General features: G+C 41.5%; 1 protein-coding gene across 5 annotated transcripts in view; it reads left to right on the top strand.

The window, feature by feature from the left end:
• Nucleotides 1-19,038, top strand: part of cfh (complement factor H) — a 161,336-nt gene that overhangs the window by 63,310 nt on the left and 78,988 nt on the right. For 3 of the 5 annotated variants that reach the window (XM_031899958.1, XM_031899957.1, XM_031899960.1), the window contains exons 14-16: nt 1,023-1,199; nt 5,727-5,900; nt 8,375-8,551. In XM_031899958.1, the coding sequence (XP_031755818.1) occupies nt 1,023-1,199; nt 5,727-5,900; nt 8,375-8,551 (528 nt within the window). 5 annotated transcript variants of the gene reach the window in all.

The following is a 19,038-nucleotide window of genomic DNA, read 5'->3' as shown; positions in this document are numbered from 1 at the left end:
GTCCCACGTGGCAGCTCTGACTATTGTCGCCGGTTCTCTCCTGGCTCCTTCGCTGCAGCACCGCCGGGCGACTCACACTGCCCACGCTACTAGGCAACTCTCACCGCTTTCAGTAATACAGTGAAGGCTCAACTGGGCTCTTTTGTAAACATATATATACAGTATATACCAACATGTAGAAGACAGAGCACTCATGGGACTTAAATTATATGCAAAAATTTAATGGTGTAAGTCGATGTTTCTGTCCTACACAGAGGACCTATATCAAGACATCACATATATATATTTACTTTATGGCTTGTGGGCGGGGTAGGAGGGACTCTTGGGTGTAATGCTGATACGGAGAGCAGCCAGAAATGAAGTATGGTTGGTATGATATTGATTATTCCCCTTCATAGAGTCTTATTTAGGTAAACAATATCTTGTGTATGATGGTAATTAGCATAAATCTATAATGGTGGCAAAACAATTTATATTTTGTTTGCTTTTTAAACCCAAGAATGAATTAATGTAACTTTACTCACGCGTGTTACATTGGGCGCGGTCGCGTCAGAATGGGCGCGTAAAAAAAAAAAAGTGCCCTGTGTAGCAGTAAGTGCCCAAGTGTGACAAGGGTTTTGTTTTATTTTGTTTATGCTCCTGTTTGACAACAGAGTCTGTAACTGTATGTATAAATGGACTTTATTTATGCCAAAGAACTGTCTGTATGTTTGATCTTGCTCAAGTGTCATATCATGCATTTGGGAAGTGGGTATACAAATTGGGCTTTTTTTATGGAATACCATGAAACTATGCACAGAACAGTATTGCATAGTTCATCTAAAAAATATCAGGAGGTGTAAGATGCACCCTGGGGTAACTGTTTAATTGCCAACTTTTTATTTTGAATTAAATACATTTTTATACTTCACAATGCCATTGTACAAGTACAGAATATTTCTTTTAAAATGCTAATTATTTATACATATTTATCTTTAACATTTTAGTGAAAATAATATAAAAAAAATTGTTTTTATTTAAAGAATTTGGTTACTGTAACCAACCACCTATAATTGAAAATGGAAACATTACAACAGAGAAACAATATTATTCAAATGGTGATGTGGTGAAGTACCAGTGTAACCCAGGATATGAAATAAGTGGGTCAAGCGAAAGTTTGTGCTTCTCCCAACAGTGGACAGGACCTCCTGTTTGTAAAGGTAAGAGATTGTAACACTCATCAATCATTGGTATACTTTAATAATTCATTTCTTACAATGAACAAATTCCCAGTGTTTTTCAAAATAATTTAATGGAGCCCATTACAGTTCCTAAATATTATTGTGTCGGGTTGAAAAACCCAACATACTGTTCTTCTCCTGTTCCTGCTCCTCGTCCTTGTCCTTCTCCTTTTCTTCTTCGCGCCCCCCATTTTCTAAACGCTACTCCTCCTACAGTTTTAGGGGTACAACACCCAAACTCTCCACACTTCTTCGCCCTATAGCGGAGCAGGTTGCCAACAACAGCCAATCAAATTTCAACCATTGATTTTTATGGGGAAATTGGAACTGCTGCCAATCTTACAGCTTTGAGGCTGCACTCCCCAAACTTAAATCACATACTCATGGGGTCAGCCTGAATGAAAATATGAGGAATGCTGGATGCCCAAAAGTGGGAGGAGCTGTGAACAGTCAATCAGTCAATTACCTATAGACTTGGCGGAAGTTCAACCTGCTGCCATTCTCACAGTAATAACCCCAGGGTCCCCAAACTTTGCAGGGTTAGGCACCAGGTAACTCGGTTCAAGGTTAGAAAAAATGGGCGGAGCCACTAGCAGCCAATCAAATTTTACCTATTGACTTTCAATGGGGAAATTCAACAAGCTGCCATTCTCACAGTATTAACCCAAGGGTCCCCAAACTATTCACAGTTGGTCACTAGGGGACTGCAGTTTTACTTTTTAATATGTTCGCTCTTTAACTATTAATCCTAGGGTCCCTAAACTTTGCAGAGTTAGTCACTGGGTAACTGCAGTTCCAGGTAAGAAAAAGCGGGCAGAGCCACCTACCGCCAATCAGATGTCACTTATTGACTTTTAGTGGGGAAATTTAAAACCAGGGCCCCCAAACTTTGCACAGGGGTTTTACTATTTAACTGTGGTCCAAGGTTAGAAAAAGTGGGCAGAGCCAACAACAGATCAGATTTTATTCAGTGATTTCACATTTTTCAACCCAACATGAAGTTTGTTCTCAAACTTCCCTTTCTAGTTTAATATGTTTGTGTTGGAGGAGGTATCGTATTTTCCCCAATTAAAGAAGCAAATTATGCTTGTTATGTTCATTATGAGCTAAATAAATAGTACATACATATAAAATGTAGTCATTTTTTTTATTCTGAACACTTTTTATAGAGATTAAATCTACCTACCTGTGCTGGGATATTTAAACTGGCATTGGCCCTAACGCTCTTCTTACCATAACTAAAAGCCAAGGTCAGTAAGGGTAAGATATGGCAAGAAACCTTATTTGCTGTCCTTGCGTTCTTGGAACTGTACTTGAATGACTGATACCCCAATATTGTCCTTTACACTATCTATAATATTGTTATAGGCTAAGGGAGGCTTAAAGGAGAAGGCAGGGCCGGAACTAGGGGTAGGCAGAAGAGGCAGCTGCCTAGGGCGCAATGATTGGGGGGCACCAGGCAGAAGCCTCTGCTGCCTACCACTAGTTCCCCTACTTTGCCATTGCCCCCGCCTCTAATGACAAGCGGCGGGGGCAATGACCCACGGCATCGCACCCCCCCCCGAACTGCGCATGCGCGCCAACGGAGGGGGCGGGGTGGGCCAGGTGGCCGACCGGGTTGCCTAGGGCGCCCGGACGGCTTGGCCCGCCTTTGGGAGAAGGAAAGTCATTTTGGCATTTTATTGCCAATAGATTGACCACATCAGTGCAAGCTAGAACACTGTATTTATTCTGCAGAAAGCTTTAAACATACCTGAGTAAAGAGCCCTACAAGCTTTCTCTGTTTGTAGCTGCCATTTTAGCTTGGTGTTCATAGCTTCCTGCTTGCAGCTTAGCTGTTATAGCTCAGATCACATAGCTCAGTGAGTTGCACAGACTCTGGCCCTGGGAATGAAGGATTTTTCTGAGAGAGGAAGTCAGATAAGACAATAAATCCTGTGTTTCTTTTGATAGAGTGCAGCTTTTCTGTGAGTGCTTATGGCTGTATTTACATAGACCTTTCTGATAAAGATTTCTTAGTTTTTATCTTTCCTTCTTTTTTAACCGTAGTTTGAATTTTTAATAACCTATATGGGCAACAGAACTGCATCTTTTTAAGGTTTTTTCTGTATAGGCCTGTGTAAGAACTAAAAGCAATTTACTCTACACAACTTATTTGCTGTCTGCTACTGTATGTAAACATGCCCTTTATCCAGTGTCGACTTGAATGCGTTATCGCTAACATTGTGGATTGCATTGCTTTTGACAGTCTGCATTAAAATGTCACTAGCATGTGATGTTTTTTGCACAAGTCTGCTGCACCTATTGATACAACCCACAGTGGGTAAAATGGAATTACCAACACGCTCATGGTTCCCTAACATCAATAGGCACCAAAAGAGGTAGGACAGTTTAAATCCTACTTGGCAGAACTATATGAAAGTGCAAGGAGCAAGTTTGGACACTTTAATTTTAACATCTTCTCCTGGTTTTTTAATTGTTGAGTTTCTGCTTACAAGAAAAATTTAGGTTGTAATTACCTTTTTTTTGTACAATACAATCCTAAAAGCAAGGACATGGCAATTCCATCCTCTGCAATCAAAGGGTATTCTTTGGCAATTTGTTGCCCACCTAAAAGGTCATTTCGCACTACATGTACTAATGTGAAAAGTTGCTTTCTTCTATTTGGTGCCTGCCATGAATCTTTGCAATTTCTAATCAGAATGCGGTGCTAAACTGCAATTTGGATTAAAGGAGTTGTGTTTTGTTAAATTTGTAGCTTAATTAAAGCTGAATATCTCTAAAGCATGGCACCCTCATAGGGATTGTAGCCACTTACCTCCTGCCCCAGGCAGACACTCCTTTTCTTTAAAAAATGCACTGGTTCAGGTTACTTTGATGAGCACCAAGCTGCCATTAATTTTGGGCTTCCCAGATGTCCCCTACTAGGGTGCAACAGTGGAGAGTGGCACTCGGCAACCTGTACCCTGGCTGGTAGGAGTTAAGTGACTAGAATCACTATGGGAAGTCTAACAACTTAGCACCACTAGTGATTTTAGTTTCCTTCTCTTTAAAGGGCTTGTATCAGAGCTACACATTCCTAAAGGGAGAATTAATCTAGCAGTGAACTCCTAATATGAGTTATTGCAGTCAGCAATTTTATAAGGCAGTGTGCAATTGTTATGGGAGTTACAATCGCACAACAAAGGGCTGCCTGGTGGGTATCACTGAGATAAGACCTGAAAATAACAAAATCCACTAATGTATAAACATTAAAGAGTAATTTTAGATTGGAAAAAGGCAGACCCAAAAGGCAAAAAGAATAAAATAAGTATTTCACAAATGTGCTTGATTATTTAATATATACAATATATAGGGGCCCATTTACTAGCCATCCTGGTTTTTTTTCAAGATTTAATATGCGTTAAACGGCCAAAAATCTGAATCTGACAATTTCCCATCTAAACCTTGCCGAGGTCATGTAGAAGTCAATGGCAGATGTCCCTTCACTTTCCTGAAGGATCCTTCTTTTGTCTCTAAACTTTAGAGTTTTTCGGAAAAAAAAACTCCAAATGCTCCGAATCCACATTTTTGGATTCAGCCAAACCCCCGAATCCTGTGTAAAGGATTCGGCCGAATACCGAACCAAATCCAAACCCTATTTAGCATATGCTAATTTGGGTTTTGGAAAGGTTAAATGTCACTGTGAATGAAGCACGTGGCAAAAAATTCTCAACTTTCGTGTTTATGTGACAAAAAGTCACGTGATATTAAGGATTCGGTATGGCTAGGACCATGGATTCGCCCGAATCCTGCCGAAAAAGGATGAATTCTGGATTCGTTGTATCCCTAAAAAAAAAGTCAGTTTCATATTAACAACTGGGAAAATTTGAGTTTTTTGAGACTTTTTCTCACACAGATTTTTTTAGTAAATGTTAGACATTTAAGAAAATGAGTTTAGTCGTGTTTGAAAATTTTACAAAATGAGAAATTATAGAGTTTATAGTAAATGTGCCTCTTAATGTCCACCAACATGGTAAAGGTACCTTTAAAGGAGAAAGGAAGGAAAGTCATTGGTGGGTCTCAAAATGTTAGGCACCACCCCCCAATTAGGAGAAAACCGCACCATCCTGGGGTACTTGCTGTTGAGTGCCTGATCTTCCTTCTTCTCTCTTCATGCCACTTGCGCATGCGCAGTAGAGTGAATAGCGGAACTTTCACATAAAAGTCGGCTTTCTCACTCTATTGCACATGTGCCGGCCCTGGGATTCAGAAGACAGAAGAAGGAAGAGGAAACACTCGCTCACAGCTAACCCGGGGTGGTGCGGTTTTCTCCTAACAGGAGCACCAGCCCAGGGTAAAAGGTAAGCAGTTATAGTCACTAGGGGTGCCTAACCCCCCCCCCCCCCCAGTGATTTTTACCTGTCCTTCTCTAAAAAAAGAAAAGTATGTGATAAATGGTTAAATAACTTTTTTCAACAAATATATGGTTTTTGTTTTTATTAAATCTTACTGTTTCATTTACAGGTAAATCATGTGACCAACCTCCAGACATTGAGAATGCAGTTGTTAGTGGATTGAAACAACAGTACAAACATGGTGAAAGTGCCAAATATACATGTCAGGCTGGATACACAATATCTGAAGATGTTCAAGCTAAATGTGTGGAAGGGAAATGGAGAAATGTTCCCAAATGCCTTTGTAAGTGTTTGAGTGGTATCCTGTTTGCTCTGAATATAGTTTGTCACTTTAAAAGTTCAAAAACATAAGCCTAAATGCAGCGCATCAGCAGATAAATATTTCACTATAAAGTCATAATAATCATTATTGTATTGGAAATACCACAAGAAAACTCTGTGTTTCTATTGAAAATAGTTTGATTTTTACTAAATGAACACTGCATACTGTTGAAGAAGTAAATCTAAGTAAATTATTAGTGGGTTAATGCTACATAAGTAATGACTGTAGTGCAGACTGGTCTACCCTTTCTGGTACATAGTTCCCTTCCTTGTAGTTATCCAACTTGGGTTCAGCCAAGTGCAACTTCTTGTAGAGCACATATTACATGGCACTCTTTTACTCAGGTAACCTCACTGTACCTAGGGAGGAAGGTTTAACCACACAGAACGGATCTTTCAAGTAATTTGGGTGCCAGTGCACTGCATTGAACAGATAATAAAATCTTTGTGCACTTACACAATCTCTCAGGTGGTGCTGTTGAGATGGTACAAGCCTACTTCTGAGCCTACCTCCATCTTATCATCAAAATCATTATTTATTTATATAGCACCATAATGGTGTCAGCCCCCCCACTGCCTGAATTAAGGTGTGCAAAACTGTTCATACTGAATATAGAGTGCAAAAATATGTGTAAACATAAAAATGGTAAATAACTGTAGAGTAAGGGGCAGATTTATCTAAATGTAAGAATAGAGTTTACCACAGAAAAACTCACCCACTTTTCTATTCATTCCTATGGGATTTTTAGAAGTGTATTTATTAATGGGCAAAAATTAGAGTTCACCATTTCATGAATATGCTTCTAAAATCCCATAGGAATGAACAGAAAGAGGGTCAGTTTTTCTTTGGTAAACTCTAATCGCACATTTTGATAAATCTGCCCCTACGTCAGTGATCCCCACCCAGTGGTTGGGGGGCAACATGTTGCTCACCAACCCCTTGGATGTTGCTCCCAGTGGCCTCAAAGCAGGTTCTTATTTTTTAAATATCTGGCTTTTGGGCAAGTGTTGGTTGCATAAAAAACCAGGTGTACTGCCAAACATAGCCTCATGTAGGCTGCCAGTCCACCAATCAGAGCCTCTATTTGTAACCCCATGATCATTTTTTCATGCTTATGTTGCTCTCCAACTCTTTTTACATTTGAATGTGGCTCACAGGTAAAAAAGGTGGGGATCCCTGTCCTAAGCAGGGTCGTTCTGGACCATCGGGATACCGGGAAAAACCCAGTGGGAGTTTTTATGGGAGTTAGCCTTTCCATAATTCTGATCTTTTTGGATAATGGATTTTTGGATAACAGATTCTATACCTTCTATCTATACATCTAGCTTTAAATGTCCCCTGGCATCTGACTTAAGACAAAACATGGGTTACATTTAGAACCCTTACACTTAGGGAAAGCCTTATAATTTGTAGATGAGAAATTGTGCATAAGGCGTATATGATGCAATACTTTTCTGCTATAATAGTTACTTGGGTGTCATGGTCCCTAAACATAGCACCTCTTTTTTAAAAAAAAAAAAAAAACATAACTGAGGTATAATATAATGTGCTGTATTATTAGTACATGTGTTATCCGTACTTACTATAGGAGGTACAAGGGTCTGGTCCCCAATAATGTATAAACAAATATTGCAATAGAGGGATGTACTCATTTTTGTGGGGAGCACAGTTTTCTCCTCTGCTGACAGCCAGTGCATCTCTTATTCCATTAGGAGTTTTTATCCCTCAAAATGCTAAGAGAAGTAAAGTCCTGCCCATTAGACCTTATATACCAACTACATGTGCCCCTGCCTAAGACCATTGCTGATGCACTCTGGCCCTGAGCAGATGCACAAGAGCTTGTACACCTTACCTTACCTTACCTTACTTTGCTGGGGGACTTGATTTTAAATGTACTACAGACTTGAATGCTAATAGGCAGTGTAGGACTCACAATACACAGTGAGAGGTCTTGATGTGGCACACAAGCTTACATATTCTGGTCCCAGTGTGGTACTAACACCCCACGTTTTGTAACAATTATTTTTTAAAGACAGAAGCTGTGTGCTCGCTATTATTCTACTTATTTTTTTCTACATCAGTATTCCCCTTGCAAATTTAATTATTTACTTAATAACCTATATGCCCTAAAGCTTTTGAAACATTTGACCACTTTTACTTCTGCACTCAAAAACTGGAGTTGAGACAAAAAATAATGTTCCTGTCATGTTATGTGATAGAATAAAATATTGGTTTAAATAATAAACTGCAGACTGCTTTCTTGCCCCTTTCAACTTTCCACTCTTTTCCTTTTACTTATTTTGCCATGCCTTCATTCTTCTCCCATTTTTACTTTCTAGTGTTCCTTCTCACTTTACTCAGCTTATGTTATAAAAATAATAAAAACATAAAAAAAAAAATCTATGAATTCAATTGTGTATTTTTTTAACTTGCAGCTACATCTTGTGAATCAGCTCCAGAAATATCCAATGCCGTGCTACTGAATAAGAAGAATAATTACAACTCGGGGGACAGAGCCTTTTTTAGATGTAACACAGGTTATGTTTTTAACATGGGTCAAAATTCTGCAATTTGTAAAAATTCTCAGTGGAAAGAACTGCCAGAATGTAGAAGTAAGTTTTCTGCACAAACTTTAGCCCATTCAGTTCAGCTGTTCTCTTTGGTACTGTGTTGGTGAGGTTCATTATACATGCTACATGCAAAGGCTAATCCCAAGGGCAGGCATGCTGGTACCCCGATTCTTAATTTCTCCATACATAGAGGAGTGTATCATTTGGTGTATTTCACATTAAAATGAACAAAATTGGTATACAAATTGGTATTCTAAGATAATTTGCAGGGTTTTGTTCCCTTATCCGGAAGCCCGTTATCCAGAAAGCTCCGAATTACGGAAAGCCAGTCTCCCATAGACTCCATTTTAATCAAACAATTCAGAATTTTAAAATCGATTTCCTTTTTCTCTGTAGTACAAAAACAGTACCTTGAAATTGATCCCAACTAAGATATAAATAATCATTATTTGATACAAAGCAATCCTGTTGGGTTTAATTAAGGTTTTATTGGATTTTTTTTAGTAGACTTAAGGTATTGAGATCCAAATTACAGAAAGACCCCTTATCCAGAATACCCTTGGTCCCGAGCATTCTGGATAATGGGTCCTATACCTACAAGAATGGGATCCGGTATCTGAAAACGTATTATCCAGAAAGCTCCAAATTACAGGAAGGCCATCTTCCATAAAGTCAATTTTAATCAAATAATTCTCATTTTTAAAAATTATTTCCGTTTTCCCTGCAGTAATAATAAAACAGTACCTTGAATCATTTTTTAAAATTGTAATTGTTTAATTGAAGTACACATTCTGGAAGAGAGCCTTCCCATAATCCTGATCTTTCTAGATCCCTCAAAATAATCTTGATCCCTCAAGATAATGAGTTTTCAGATTTAAGAATTAATAATTAATTTTTATTATTAATGAACTGAATTATTTTCTGGTAGACTTAATGAATGGTGGTTAGATCCCTTATCTGGAAAACCCCAAGCATTTAGATAACAGGTCCCATACCTGTATTTACATTCTTTGTTCTGTGAATCTCAGACTTGAAGTGTGGCTTACTTCCCTAGCAACCAGGCAACAATCTAGTCAGAGTGGAACATCAGTAGGAGAAAACCTGAACACAAATAAAAAGTATAAATAATCCTAAAATTGAACTCTTACAGTTGATTTTTTTTTCAATGCACCTCAATACTAAATACCATTAAGATTTTAGAATCCTTTTTCACATACTGTAGTATAAAGGCGCATCTACCATTGACCGGTACACTGGGGAATGCCCCTCAGTGAATCCAAGCGCTAGGTTTTTTCCCTGGGCGAAGTTCCTTTTAAGAAAAAAAATCACTGTACAGGGAAAAGAGTAACTTTTTCAGATTTCACTCTAATGCAAGTCAGTCTGCCCTAGGGATGTCTATGAAAGGTATGAAAATGCATTGCCAGTTTCACTTATAATGTCTAAGTAGCATTGCCTGGAATGTCAGACTTTGGAGTGGTGGAACTTTAATATATGAAACCCCCATAACTATTTTTATTGTCACTGTTTGTTCCCACCCCCCCCCAACTTTCCTCCACTTTTATTCTAATCTGTATATCCATCAGGTTACTAGCTGTATCAAAATATTCAGTATCAATGTTAACTCAGTCTTCTTTATTTTTTAGGAGAAGGACAGAGCTGTGGGCCTCCCCCTGTGGTACAGTTTGGGGACACCCTACAAACCAGAGAACCAAACAATAAACATGGCACAAAAATGACTTATAAGTGTCCAGAATATTACATACTTGAAGGAAACACAGAGGTTGTATGTAGGAATGGAAAATGGGATGATCCTCCAATCTGTATAGGTAAGTGGCCTGTTCATTCCATAAATGCCTTACACATTTGTCCTTTATTAGTCTTTTTTTACAGTAGAACCCATATTTTGTTTTTCCGGGGACCAGGAAAAAGTAGTGTAAAATTCAGGAAAAATTTAAATAAGGGAAATATGTTAAAACATTGTATTCTTTAAGTACTCAAAGGATTTAAGCACAAGTCAGTTTTACAATATTACAAGGGTTGAGCAGTGCAGCATTAATGTTACACTAAGGGGGCCATATGCAAGACCTCTCTAACAGTCAGATGCACAACCTAAAGCAATAAGTGATTTGTGCATGACTGTATGGGGGGCAGACTAATTGGACCTCACTATTTACAGTCAGAACCAGGGCAAAGTATACTTCAGGTTAGTATTTTAAACCTTTTTATTTCACTAATTATACCATTTTAGAGGAAAAGCAATTTTTGGGAACATTTTATGTAAAATCAGGAGGAAAGCACCCATTGAAATGCATTATAAATTGATGGGACCACAAACTTAAAATCTGGGTAAACTTAAAGTTTCACAGTGTTATAATTGTTTCAAGTGTGGCACTATTGTAACAATGAATCATCATTAAGGGGCTATTGCTTGGTATGCTAGACTAAGGGGCTGATTTACTAAGACACGAATTCGAATTGGAAAAATTCGATTTTCGCGAAAAAAACGCGAGTTTTTCGTAGCCATTACGATTCGCTCGTATCTTGTCGTGACTTTTTCGTATTGAGCGCTCGTAAGCGGCGGGCGAAACTTTCAGACTTAGCATGATTTTGGAAGTCTCCCATAGGGCTCAATGGCACTCTGCAGCTCCAACCTGGCCCAAGGAAAGTCTCCCATAGGACTCAATGGCACTCTGCAGCTCCAACCTGGCCCAAGGAAAGTCTCCCATAGGGCTCAATGGCACTCTGCAGCTCCAACCCGGCCCAAGGAAAGTCTCCCATAGGGCTCAATGGCACTCTGCAGCTCCAACCCGGCCCAAGGAAAGCCTCCCATAGGACTCAATGGCACTCTGCAGCTCCAACCCGGCCCAAGGAAAGTCTCCCATAGGACTCAATGGCACTCTGCAGCTCCAACCCGGCCCAAGGAAAGTCTCCCATAGGACTCAATGGCACCCTGCAGCTCCAACCTGGCCCAAGAAAAGTCACCATACTGAAGCTTGAATGAATCTGAACGCTACGAAAAAATCGCAACATTTTGCGCAGCTTTCGGAATGGCTACGAAAAAGGCGCGACTTTTCGTGCAAGTTTTAACGCTATGAAAAAATCGCCAGATTTTGCGCAACATTCGGAATGGCAACGAAAAAGTCGCGATCATTTTCCGAAAAAATCGCCAAATACCGATCATTACGAAAAAAACGCAATCGGACACATTCGGCCGGTTCGTGAGTAAGTAAATGGGCCCCTAAGTAGAGCGCTGGCCACACCTGGAACTAACACTCGGGGCAGAGCCTTCTGTTTATAGTGAGAGAATCACAAAAAATATTGTGGTTTTAAAGGGGACCTGTCACCCTAAGAAATAATCCCAAATTCATTTTTTATTGTTTGTCAAGCAAAATAAACTTCACTTACACTATATAAATAATATAAATCATGTTTCCTTCAGTCTTGGAATTACTCAGTCACAGCAAGCAGGCAGGTGCCATTTTGTGGGCACTGTAATTAAGACAAAGTAGAATTTGGGAGTGATTCAAAGTTTATGTGCCAGAAATGGGGACCTTATGCCATGCCCATGCACTGGCTATACAAACAGATGGTGATGAGGAAGGGGGAAAGAGAGTGTTGAATAGAAAGTGAAGGTAATTGGCTGCCCCGCCTCTATGCCTAAGGCATTGGGGCAGGGAAGGCAATATATGATTGACAGCTGGGATTTTTAAATACCTTTTTATAATGGGTATGTATGTGTTAACGAAAAAAAGAATGTGGTTCATGCATAGGTGGGGTTTTTTTTGTTTGGGGAGGTTAAAAATGGGCCATACATAGACTGACCTAAAGCTAATGCGAGACTTAGTGAATTCGCTGCTGGTTTAAAAAAGGAACCTCCCAACTAACTAACTAACTACAGGGTTAACTAACTTACAGGGATACTGTGCAAAAGTGCGGGTAGGAGTTGCCACCCTAAATTGCTTAGAATGTAAAAGTATTCATACATGCACTTCTGTGCAGGGTTCTCCATCCATTTGTGTTTGTGAGCTTAAATGTGTTTTAGTTAGTTTAATAGAGAGGGAGGCAGTGGGTACTGACATCCCAGTGGGAGGATGATTTAGTATAGTACCTGTGGGAGTGGGAGGATGATACAGTATAGTACCTGTGGGAGTGGGATGGTGATACAGTATAGTACCTGTGGGAGTGGGAGGATGATACAGTATAGTACCTGTGGGAGTGGGATGATGATACAGTATAGTGCCTGTGGGGGTGGGATGATGATACAGTATAGTACCTGTGGGAGTGGGATGATGATACAGTATAGTACCTGTGGGAGTGGGATGATGATACAGTATAGTACCTGTGGGAGTGGGAGGATGATACAGTATAGTACCTGTGGGAGTGGGAGGAGAATACAGTATAGTACCTGTGGGAGTGGGAGGATGATACAGTATAGTACCTGTGGGAGTGGGAGGATGATACAGTATAGTACCTGTGGGAGTGGGAGGATGATACAGTGTAGTACCTGTGGGAGTGGGAGGATGATACAGTATAGTACCTGTGGGAGTGGGATGATATAGTACCTGTGGGAGGATGATACAGTATAGTACCTGTGGGAGTGGGAGGATGATACAGTATAGTACCTGTGGGAGTGGGATGATACAGTATAGTACCTGTGGGAGTGGGAGGATGATACAGTATAGTACCTGTGGGAGTGGGATGATATAGTACCTGTGGGAGTGGGATGATGATACAGTATAGTACCTGTGGGAGTGGGAGGATGATACAGTATAGTACCTGTGGGAGTGGGAGGATGATACAGTATAGTACCTGTGGGAGTGGGAGGATGATACAGTATAGTACCTGTGGGAGTGGGAGGATGATACAGTATAGTACCTGTGGGAGTGGGAGGATGATACAGTATAGTACCTGTGGGAGTGGGAGGATGATACAGTATAGTACCTGTGGGAGTGGGACGATACAGTATAGTACCTGTGGGAGTGGGATGATGATACAGTATAGTACCTGTGGGAGTGGGAGGATGATACAGTATAGTACCTGTGGGAGTGGGAGGATGATACAGTGTAGTACCTGTGGGAGTGGGAGGATGATACAGTGTAGTACCTGTGGGAGTGGGAGGATGATACAGTGTAGTACCTGTGGGAGTGGGAGGATACAGTATAGTACCTGTGGGAGTGGGATGCTGATACAGTATAGTACCTGTGGGAGTGGGATGATGATACAGTATAGTACCTGTGGGAGTGGGATGCTGATACAGTATAGTACCTGTGGGAGTGGGATGATGATGATACAGTATAGTACCTGTGGGAGTGGGAGGATGATACAATATAGTACCTGTGGGAGTGGGAGGATGATACAGTGTAGTTACCTGTAGGAGTGGGAGGAATCAATACAGTATAGTACCTGTGGGAGTGGGATGATACAGCATAGTACCTGTGGGAGTGGGAGGATGATACAGTATAGTACCTGTGGGAGTGGGAGGATGATACAGTATAGTACCTGTGGGAGTGGGATGATGATACAGTATAGTACCTGTGGGAGTGGGATGATACAGTATAGTACCTGTGGGAGTGGGATGCTGATACAGTATAGTACCTGTGGGAGTGGGATGATGATACAGTATAGTACCTGTGGGAGTGGGATGATACAGTATAGTACCTGTGGGAGTGGGATGATGATACAGTATAGTACCTGTGGGAGTGGGATGCTGATACAGTATAGTACCTGTGGGAGTGGGATGATGATGATACAGTATAGTACCTGTGGGAGTGGGAGGATGATACAATATAGTACCTGTGGGAGTGGGAGGATGATACAGTGTAGTACCTGTAGGAGTGGGAGGAATCAATACAGTATAGTACCTGTGGGAGTGGGATGATACAGCATAGTACCTGTGGGAGTGGGAGGATGATACAGTATAGTACCTGTGGGAGTGGGAGGATGATACAGTATAGTACCTGTGGGAGTGGGATGATGATACAGTATATTACCTGAGAGAGTGAATTGAAACCTGCAGCAAAAGTTCAGAGTTGGTGAGGATCTTAGGTAAAGTTACAGCCTGCAGTTCCTTCTTATCAGTCTTCATTTCTGTAGTGCCTTCAGTTTGTAATATCTCCCCAGCCCTGCCTACATCTGTGTCTTGATTAGTCAGTTTTACTGTCTCTCAAGAGTGCTGTGCTCTGATTGGAGAAGGCACAAGAAAGATCCAACCAGAGCACATCTGATTACAACAGAACTGGAGCTTGCAGGAATGCAAGCAGATGTCCCCCATGTTAAAGGTTCGGCTGATGGACATTGCTTGTAAAATAGGGGCCCTCTCTGAAAGAAAAACCTGCTGATATGTGTCATAAAAGTGTGCCTCTTGTTCATCATATTTATTTTTAAAAAATTCTGAATTATCCCCTACATGGTAGATTAATATCAGTATTTGACTGGTATGCAACCTAATAAACAAATCACTAAAATACATGAGGACATTAGTGCAAAATAACACTTTGCACCCTCGTCCATACTGAACATTCATAAGCACAGGTCTTTACACTTTCAGGAACATGTTACTTTTTTCTACACAGTTACAGTTACAAAGCACATTAAATGAAATCCCATTTACAGAGATATGTCCATTACATCAAAAGTATTATGCGAGCAAAACAAGTTAGGTTTTAGAGATCTCTATTTCTTTACCCTTTTAAAATAGACATTTTTCAAAAAATCTAAAAACTTCAGTTTTCTTTTAGTGGAAAAATAAAGGCCTATTCCAGAGTAGACATTGTAGACCCAGACATGTGAGGACTATATCGTTGTATATAATCTGAATAGTTAATTTCTAAGCAATCTACATCATTGCTACCACTAAAAAATAGAATGGAAGCAAGCATGGATGTTATCTGTCCTCTTTCTAGCAGTTCCATCATGTTTTCTTTTGGGTCAGCTGTAGCATGTTTCCTTTTGGATCAGCTTCCCACAATGCAGTCTGTCCAACACATGCAGTCTCCAGTGCTTTCTGCCCCCATACTACAGCCCAGTGTAGGTTTATCAGTACCTGCCCCAACCTTATAGCCAAAGACCCCTGTTGAGTGATTTTATAGCTGCTGTAGCTAACAGCTGAACTACTAATCCAAGGAAACCCTTTGTTATGGATAATTTGACTTTTGGTGTAACTTACAAAACAAGCTTCCTGGTAAACCGGCTCTGTAATCAATACACACCATACTTATTACCTCAAACACATACATATTGCAAAGTTAAGTGGACTTGTAAATGTGCAATTCAAACCTTAACCAAACAATACAATAAAATTCTGTAAAGAGTCCTCTGTCATGATACTGCCATGCACTCTGGTTAATCTAATGCTCTCTCTAACTCTCTTAGTTCTAGCCTCTCCTCCTCCTGTGCTTCCTCTGATCCTGAGTTACTGGTAAATAGCTACAACTCAATTTTATCATCTGCAATTAACACCCATGCCCCCCTGCAGCCCCAACGCAGTCGTGCCCACAATCCCCGTCCCTGGCTTAACCCTCAGACGCAATTTCTGCGCTCCTGTGCACGATCTGCTGAGCGCATTTGGAGGAAATCACGCGTTAAAGCTGACTTCCTCCACTATAAATTTCTTATGGTGTGCCTCAATACTGCCCTATCCCAGGCCAAGCAAGCATACTATAACACACTTATAAATAATAATAAATCAAACCCGTGGCGCTTATTCTCCATATTTAACGAGCTACTTCATCTCTCACCTAATGAATCAATCGTATCTGAACACACCCCCCAGGACTTTGCTGACTTCTTTAAAAGCAAAGTCGATTCTATCCGCAATCAATTTTCCCAACCCTCAGATACCGGTAATCTCGACCTTCCTAAATCTCCTCTCTCCCTATTCAGCTCCTTCAGTCTCGTAACAGAGTCTGAAGTTTCTCAGCTTCTCCGATCCTCTCCGCCTACTACCTGCTCGCAGGATCCTATGCCCTCATCCCTGCTAAAACAGTGTGTCCCTGCCCTTACTCCAGCTCTTACCCACATATTCAATTCCTCTCTGGCTTCTGGTACTTTTCCCTCTCTCTTCAAACAAGCATGTGTCAAACCCATTCTTAAAAAGGCTACACTGGACCCGTCCTGCCTTTCTAACTACCGTCCCGTCTCTCTCCTGCCCCTAGCCTCTAAACTCCTGGAACGTCTTGTCTTTTCTCGTGTAACTAACTTCCTCTGCACCCATAATCTGCTGGACCCTATGCAGTCTGGTTTTCGGCCTGTGCACTCCACTGAGACGGCCTTATGTAGAGTGGCAAATGATCTCCAGACTGCCAAGGCCAAAAGACGCTACTCGGTTCTCATTCTCCTAGACCTTTCCTCTGCTTTTGATACTGTCGACCATTCTATCCTTATGCAAATTCTCTATTCTCTGGGTATCCGGGATCAAGCAGCATCCTGGTTCTCTTCCTATCTCTCTAACCGCTCCTTCTCTGTCGCTCTTACTAACAAATCCTCTACCCCGGTTCCACTTAGTGTGGGGGTGCCTCAGGGCTCTGTGCTTGGTCCCCTGCTGTTCTCCCTGTACACTCTCTCTTTGGGAGACCTTATTTCTTCTTTTGGTCTTAAATACCACCTATATGCAGATGACATCCAGATATATTTAGACACCCCTGCACTAACTGCTGATGTCCAAACCCAGATTGGTAACTGCCTCCTGTCTATCTCCTCCTGGATGAACCGACGCCAGCTCAAACTTAACCTAGCCAAAACAGAGCTCATGGTCTTCCCGCCCAAACCTGGCCCTCCTCCTCCTTTCACCATTACTATTGATGGCATGACCATCAACCCTGTAAATTCTGCACGCTGCCTTGGGGTTATCTTTGACCAGTCCCTCTCCTTCTCTAACCATATTAATAACACTGCCAAAACCTGCCGCTTTTTCCTCCGTAATATTGCCAAGATACGCCCCTTTCTCTCACAAGCAACAGCTAAAACACTAATCTATGCCCTTATCCTTTCCCGCTTAGATTACTGCAATCTCCTACTAACCAGCCTCCCAGACTCCCACCTCTCTCCCCTGCAATCAATCTTAAACTCTGCTGCCAGGATCCTCCTGCTCTCTCCTAAGAGGGATCCTGTTCAGCCTCAGTTAAGCTCACTAGCATGGCTGCCTGTCAAGCAAAGGATAGCTTACAAAATCCTTCTGCTGACATTCAAAGCCCTTCACTCCTCTGCTCCTCACTACATTTCTTCACTGGTCTCCCTACATGTTCCTGGTCGTCTCCTCCGCTCCTCTCAGAGCCTCCGTCTCTTTACACCATCCACACCCACTGCGCTCTCTCGTCTTAAACTTTTCTATCTTGCTGCTCCTTACCTCTGGAACTCTATCCCTGAATCCCTCCGTAGAGAAAACTCACCCACCCTCTTTAAGAAAAAACTCAGCTGTTACCTTCTGGAGCACTAAGACATTATTTTGCCCAGGCCTGCGCTTAAGGGCAAATGCCCATACCTGATGCACTCTTACCTTCCAGTTTGTGCCTGTATGTTACCCAACCACTTAGATTGTAAGCTCTACGGGGCAGGGACCTCCTTCCTACTGTGTCTCATACCACATGGCACTTATATATATATATATATATGTATTTATTGTATTTATTTATTATATCACTTGTCCTCCCTGTGTGTAATTTTGTATTCTGTAAGACTGTACAGCGCTGCGTACCCTTGTGGCGCTTTATAAATAAAGTTATACATACAAAGTTATACATACAATTCCAGAATGTTGCTAACTGTGCATTGTGCATTGGGATAAAACAGGCCACAGCTTTATTAAAAAATTACTGTTAAGATTTTTAAATAACAACCAACATTGTATCAACATTATATCCCCACAAGGATTGCTTTCCCACAGGAAGACCACCACCAACGGGGCAAGTGGGAGCAGATAACCATATACCACCGTCCTGGGACCCTTGTCCGAGGAAACCATATCCACCTTGGCACACTTGTGCCTAAAACTGGGGCAGAAGCCCCCCACCCCTGGCAAGCATTCCGCTGCAGCTGTGACAATAAGGCATCTGTTGCCAATTACAATGCCCCCTCACCTGTAAACTTACCACAAAACCAGGGTGGGAGGGTGGGATGTTGCTTGTCCTTTGCTCCACTGGAAAAGGTAGGAACTTCCTTTCCCGCGTTCCCTATACCATGTTGTCTCCTCCTTCTGCCTGCTGACTTCCAATTGCAGTCTTCCAGAACCCTTTGCGGACCTCCCCCATTTCTAGCCTGACCTTCCTCACCCAGTTAAGGCCCTTCCTTTTAATAAGTCGGGAGCCCAATGACCCGAATTAAATGTTAGGGAAGCAGGGCATGACTATGCTAGGAGGAAAAGCCACCCCCCTTTTCACCCCCTCCCACCACAGGATATTACAGTTGGTACAGGCAGGGCAAAGGAAAAGGCAGGACCCTCCCCGGATGTGAACTCACAGCATTCCGGCGGGAGAAGGAGCAGGATCAACAGCATCCCTCCCTCCCTCCCTATTAGATAGGAGTCCAGTAGTCGC

Source organism: Xenopus tropicalis, chromosome 4 (genome assembly GCF_000004195.4).
Source record: "Xenopus tropicalis strain Nigerian chromosome 4, UCB_Xtro_10.0, whole genome shotgun sequence".
Lineage (NCBI taxonomy): Eukaryota > Metazoa > Chordata > Amphibia > Anura > Pipidae > Xenopus > Xenopus tropicalis.
This window is presented reverse-complemented; position numbering and strand designations above follow the sequence as displayed.